The sequence below is a fragment of the Haplochromis burtoni genome, unplaced genomic scaffold (assembly GCF_018398535.1).
Source record: "Haplochromis burtoni strain Fernald_Lab_line unplaced genomic scaffold, NCSU_Asbu1 Contig_8, whole genome shotgun sequence".
NCBI classification, from domain to species: Eukaryota; Metazoa; Chordata; class Actinopteri; order Cichliformes; family Cichlidae; genus Haplochromis; species Haplochromis burtoni.
Window position 1 is genome coordinate 2,271,897 of NW_024582369.1, and position 5,577 is coordinate 2,277,473.

At 37.0% G+C, this 5,577-nt stretch overlaps 1 protein-coding gene across 1 annotated transcript in view; it reads left to right on the forward strand.

Annotated features, from left to right (window-relative positions):
- The window catches only part of LOC102311839 (histidine triad nucleotide-binding protein 3), a 3,067-nt gene extending 812 nt beyond the window's left edge, over positions 1–2,255 (forward strand). Inside the window, exons 2-5 of the mRNA XM_005914461.2 lie at positions 34–151; positions 1,272–1,341; positions 1,459–1,585; positions 1,935–2,255. Coding sequence (XP_005914523.1) covers positions 34–151; positions 1,272–1,341; positions 1,459–1,585; positions 1,935–1,982 — 363 coding nt within the window. The 3' untranslated portion in view covers positions 1,983–2,255. The remainder of the gene's footprint in view (positions 1–33; positions 152–1,271; positions 1,342–1,458; positions 1,586–1,934) is intronic.
- The last annotated feature ends 3,322 nt before the right edge of the window (positions 2,256–5,577 follow it).

Genomic DNA, 5,577 nt, shown 5'->3' on the forward strand with positions numbered 1-5,577 from the left:
TGTGTGTGTGTGTGTGTGTGTGTGTGTGTACAGGACGATGAGCTGGTTTGCTTTCGTGACATGAAGCCTGGAGCCACCCATCACTACCTGGTTATTCCCAGGATGCATATCAGCAACTGTAAAACCCTTAAGATGGACAACATACCTCTAGGTGAGGAAACATGAACTTAATCAGTCTGTTTGCTTGTTTGTTTGTTTGTTTGTTTGTTTTTCCTGGTAGCAACTTCTGCTGACAAGACTTGGTCAATGGGAAAATATGAGTGGGTAGTTATGATTGATTACACAAAAGCACCCCACCCTTTAAAGCAACATGTTTCCAAGCAACTGATTATTTATATAGCACCAAATCACAATAGTTGCTTCAAGTGGCTTCATATTGTAAGGTCATACATAGCATGTAGATGACCCCCTATGAGCAAGCACTTGGCGACAGTGGAAAGGAAAAACTCCCTTTCAACAGAAGGAACATTGCACAGGGAGAAGCAGCCATCTGGTTAATCAGTACAAACTATTTTAATAATAGTTTATAGTAAATTCAGGTTAATGAGTAAATTGTTTTGTTGAGTCACTAGTATGACCTCAGTGAGCTTAGCTTTGTAGTTTCTGTCAGTAAAGACAGATTTAAAAGCGGCACCATGACCATGAAATGATTCATTGTGTCTTCAGAAATCAGCTGCACACCCATGATACAAATTTCCTGTTCCGCTACGCGCCAAATGAGCTCTACTGGACTGAGATCTGGTGACTGTTCACAAACCATTTTTTTAAGCTTGTGCTTTCAGAGATGCTCTTCTGCATACCTCGGTTACAAAGCGTGTTGATTTGAGTTCCTTCCTATCAGCTCGAAGCAGTCTGGCCATTCTCCTCTGACCTCTGTCATCAACAAGCCATTTTCACCCAGAGAACTGCTACTCGCTGGATATTTTCACATTTTCAGACCATTCTCTGTAAACTCTAATGATGGTTTTATGGGGAAAAAAAAATCCCAGTAGCTCAGTTTTTGAAATGGCTACAACAGCCCGTTTGATAGCAGCAACCATGCCACATTCAATGTCACGTCAGTCACCTTTCTCCCTCATTCTAACGTTCTGTTTGAACCATGTCTACATACACTGAGCTGCTGCTATGTGATTGGCTGATTCGATATTTGTGTTAATGTTCAGGTGTGCTTAATAAAGTGGCTAGGGAGTATATGTACATATGTGTAAAACTGTCTTGCATAATCTTGACTTTCTGATCGCACATCGCCGATAAGTTTTATTTGTTGACAGTGGAGCGGATGGAACAAATGGGAAGAAGTATACTGGAGAAGAACAAAGTCTGCAGCCTCGATGACGTCAGGTAAAACAATCCCTGTGATGAGCTGCGACTCTTTATCACTTAGAATTTTTTTATGCTTTCAAATTAAACAGGTTTTTTTTCATGTTGTAATATCTTTTTGTTAATTTTATTTTGTAGGCTGGGGTTTCATCTCCCTCCATTCTCGTCAGTTCCCCACCTCCACCTCCACGCTCTAGCTCCAGCCAGTAAGATGAACTTGAAGTCTCAGCTTCGCTACGGGCAGCAATCTTACTGGTTTATTACAGTAAGTCAGGGCTGGATTGAGCCAAGGAAAATAATTCAATTGGGACTGTTTATTTTTAATATCACTAGACAGACATATGGCATGGTAACATTTGTTTCTCATTTGTTATCACGGTCTATGCTTTAAAGGAATTCAATAAAAATCAGATTAGAGATTTTTGGAGATTATCACTGACGCCATTCTCTGATGTCAAAATGAGAAACAAGCCACATCTTCTCTCCCATGTTAGGTCTTTTATGTGTGTTGTGTACACCTTTAAGTGCTACCTTCTTTTAAAGTGAAGAGCTTTTAAAATGAGTGAATTTACTACATGTGAATACTCTTAACTTCCAGTTTTGCTCTGTTGCAGGTAGACAAAGTGCTTTCACAGCTGAAGACTCATGGCAAAGTGAAATGAACAGATGCAGGTGTAGCAACCTTGTTTGCTGCTCACAGGTTATTTAATTAGCATCCACGCACTGAGTGCACTTTACATGACTTCTCCAGCCTGTTTGGCATTCTGGTGCTAATACGTTTGAATATTTTCCTCCATGCCGCATGCTGACTTGGTTGTGGAGAAGAGTTCTTTGTATTAATTTTTTTTTTTTTACTTCTGTTTTCTTTTTTTTTCTTCTTTTTTATAAATGGTATAGAATTCATGAATATTAATAAAAAAAAATCTTGAAAGGCTTCAAATAATGGAGATGATTTCTGTTTTAAAGGTTGCTCTTCCAAATCTCTCCTATTACAAACATAGGTACAACACATGCAGCCCTTCAGTATCCTATACTGTTACTGCTCAACTTTCCATTAGTGCTTTCACGATCATGTTAATTAGCAGAATATGAAGGGTTTGTTGGTTAGTTCCTCTTCAAATCTGTAAACTTGACCACTCAGTAACACATCTGTGTCTTTCACTGAAAAGAATTCAGTGAACTAACTCTTTAGTCACAGTAGAAAGCCAGTTATTGATTGGCATGCTGGGATCTTTTTTGGAAGAGCCCAGCATGCCAATATAAATGCTTTCATGAGTGTTGGATTTTAGCAATGCTAACTGCATGACTCCAGCAATGTGGTTGGACAAGCCAGAAACACTCTACCTAGGAGGCATCTAGGAGACGTTCTAGCAGGTTGCCTGATTCACCTCAAGTGACTACTTTTGATGTGGAGAGGACATTATCCCCAGAGAGTAATCCTCATGACTATTCATCTGTTTCATTTGTGGTGCACATCACAAACTTTTTGTCACAGATCAAAATGCAGGGTTAAATAAACCTGTATCAGGCTGTATGCCAGTCCAAAAAACAGGAAGCACAGGGAAAGATGTGTAGATATTATGACAAAGACTCAGGGAAAGGACAGGACTATTTATGCACATAGGATTAATAAAGGAACTGGAAACAGCTGGGGGAAAAATACACAGGTGCAAACTAGGCAGGAAGTAAAACTCAAAGCAGGAACAGACGACAACTTTCATATTAAAACAGGAAAATAGCAAATAGCTTAACTAAATACGGAAACAAACAAAAAACTCAGTGAACGGATAAGCAGAAAGGAACGATAAGCATCTAACAACACAAAAAGCATTACAAGAATTATCTAAGCAACACAAGAATCCAAACTGGAAAATGAATGCAAACAGTTTCAGTTTAGCTACTATTTTGTTTATCAATACATTATATGTCTAACTCAAAAATATCATTCATTAATAGAATAAGTCAGAACGCACAGCGGGTCAGACTTTTTCTAACCGGATCAGTTCTTTCTCTGAGCCACTTGATGTCAGTAATGCAATAGGAACTCTCACAATGGCAGATTATATGGAGGGTCCACGTGCATCAACAGGCCTCATATGGTGACTCGCAGCCTGTTTTTTTTACTTATTTAAAATGATAAAGTTGTTTCTCACATACATTTCTCGCGTGTTTCTTGGTTTATATTATGATAGTGTGGGCACATCTGTCTGAATACATGTAGGGACCGTAACTTTCCATCTAAGGACTGATGTAAGAGAAGACATGATGTAAGGAGTATTGGGTTCCTGAGCTCAACTACCTTATTGTGCTGGCTATTGAATATGTTATATGATTCAACAGTGATGTAGTTTGAGAAAGATATTATGTAACACATGCTTCATAGAATTTGTTCCTCTTTGAAAATATTGATACTGTGATACACAGAGATATGCATTTACAGCTAGGGGCATGATTTATGATGTCATGAAGACCTTGAATAGATTTTCTTGGTGTTTAGTTTCCTACATTTCTCACCAGCGACATATAAAGACAATACAAAACAATTTCATAAATAATATTTTAATGGCAATATGGAAACAGTTAGAGCCATAAGTTCTTGGACAATTAAACTTTTTTGTGTGTGTGTGATTTTTGCCACCGCTGCAGTTAATTTTAAATCACTCAGGATGTGAGTGAAGTACAGACTCTGAGCTTTAATTAAAGGGGTTTTACAAAAACATTGTGTTAATTGTTTCGGAATTACAGACATTTTTATACATAGTCCCTCATTTTCAGAGGTTCAAAAGTAACCGGATACATTAACTTTATTTGAAATTGAACATTTTGTTAATCCTTTGCAGTTAGAGACTGCCTGAAGTCTGCCTGCATATCCACTGTGGTCATATACAGAGGCAAAATTACAAAAAAATGTATCAGTTTAAATATACTTATGGATCTAACTGTATTCAAATTACCATTAAAATGTTATATATGGAAATGTGTATATGTTTTATGTGTCTCTACTGAGAAATACAGGAAAGTAAAAAAAGAAACTCTATTTAAGGTCTTCAGGCCATCTTAAATTTACTATAACAATAAAGAAAGCGCCCAAAACGACAACATCTGTCATCAGCAGCTCATGTCAGACGGAAGGGACTCTCGTGCATCATTCATACCAATGACATCATTTCTCAGACCAAATGCTTTTGTTTTTATGTGACTTACCAAAAAAAAAAAAAAAAAAAAAAAAACTACAACAACACAACTTCCTGGTGTGTTGAAATCCTTTAAATATACTGGTATAGTGCTGTGAAAAAAATCGATCCCTTCCTCGTTTCTTTCTTTGCTTTTCTTCTCTTTTTTTCTTTTCTTTGCTTTTTTTCTGCATATTTTTTCCATGTTTTGATGCGTGCTCAATCATCCAGGTAAGAAAATCCCTCAAAAATTATTCTATTCATCTGGACATTGCGTTTTCAGTGGAAAAAACATTTTGTCGCTCATCCGAGTGACTTCTTCCGTATTTGTGGGATTTCAGTCATTATGCAAATGTACAGTTTATAAGGTTGGGTAAACCTGCAGTCACCTGAGACTGAAGAAGTCATAAGGCCAGACATTCTCCTTCAGAATTTTCTGCTAGAGAGCACAATTCATGGTTCCATCAATTACTACAAGTTGTCCAGATCCTGAAGCAGCAAAAACCTTCACACTACGACCACCACGTTTGTCTTTTGGTATGATGTTCTTTTTATGCTTTCAATCTGGTTCCCAAACATGTATAAATTGTTTTGTACCCAGGCTGATGATGTCAATTAAGACTTCGATTTTCATTCTTTATTTTCTTTAGATTGTGGCATGATGTGTTTTTGATATCTTTTAGCCTACTTCACTTTGTCAGGTTCACTTAAACATGTTTAGTGATTTGGCGGTAATTGGGTTAGTGAAACTGAACTCAGTGTTCCAGAGCAAATGGTTAATCACAGTTAATTCCAAAGTTAGTTTAACAAGAGGGAACTACTTTTTCACATAGAGCCATATAAGTTTAGATAGATTTTTTCCCTTAATAAATGAAATCATCATTTAAAAACTTAATTTTGTATTTACTCTGGTTATGTTTGTCTAATTTAAATAAAAAAAAAAAAAACATATGTAATGATCTGAAACACATAAGTGTGGAAAATATGCAGAAATATGCAGAAAAGTAAGAATTCGGAAAGGACGCAAATACTTTTTCATAGCACTGTATGCTTGCAGTTGACATGGCTGGTGGTGACGTCAGAT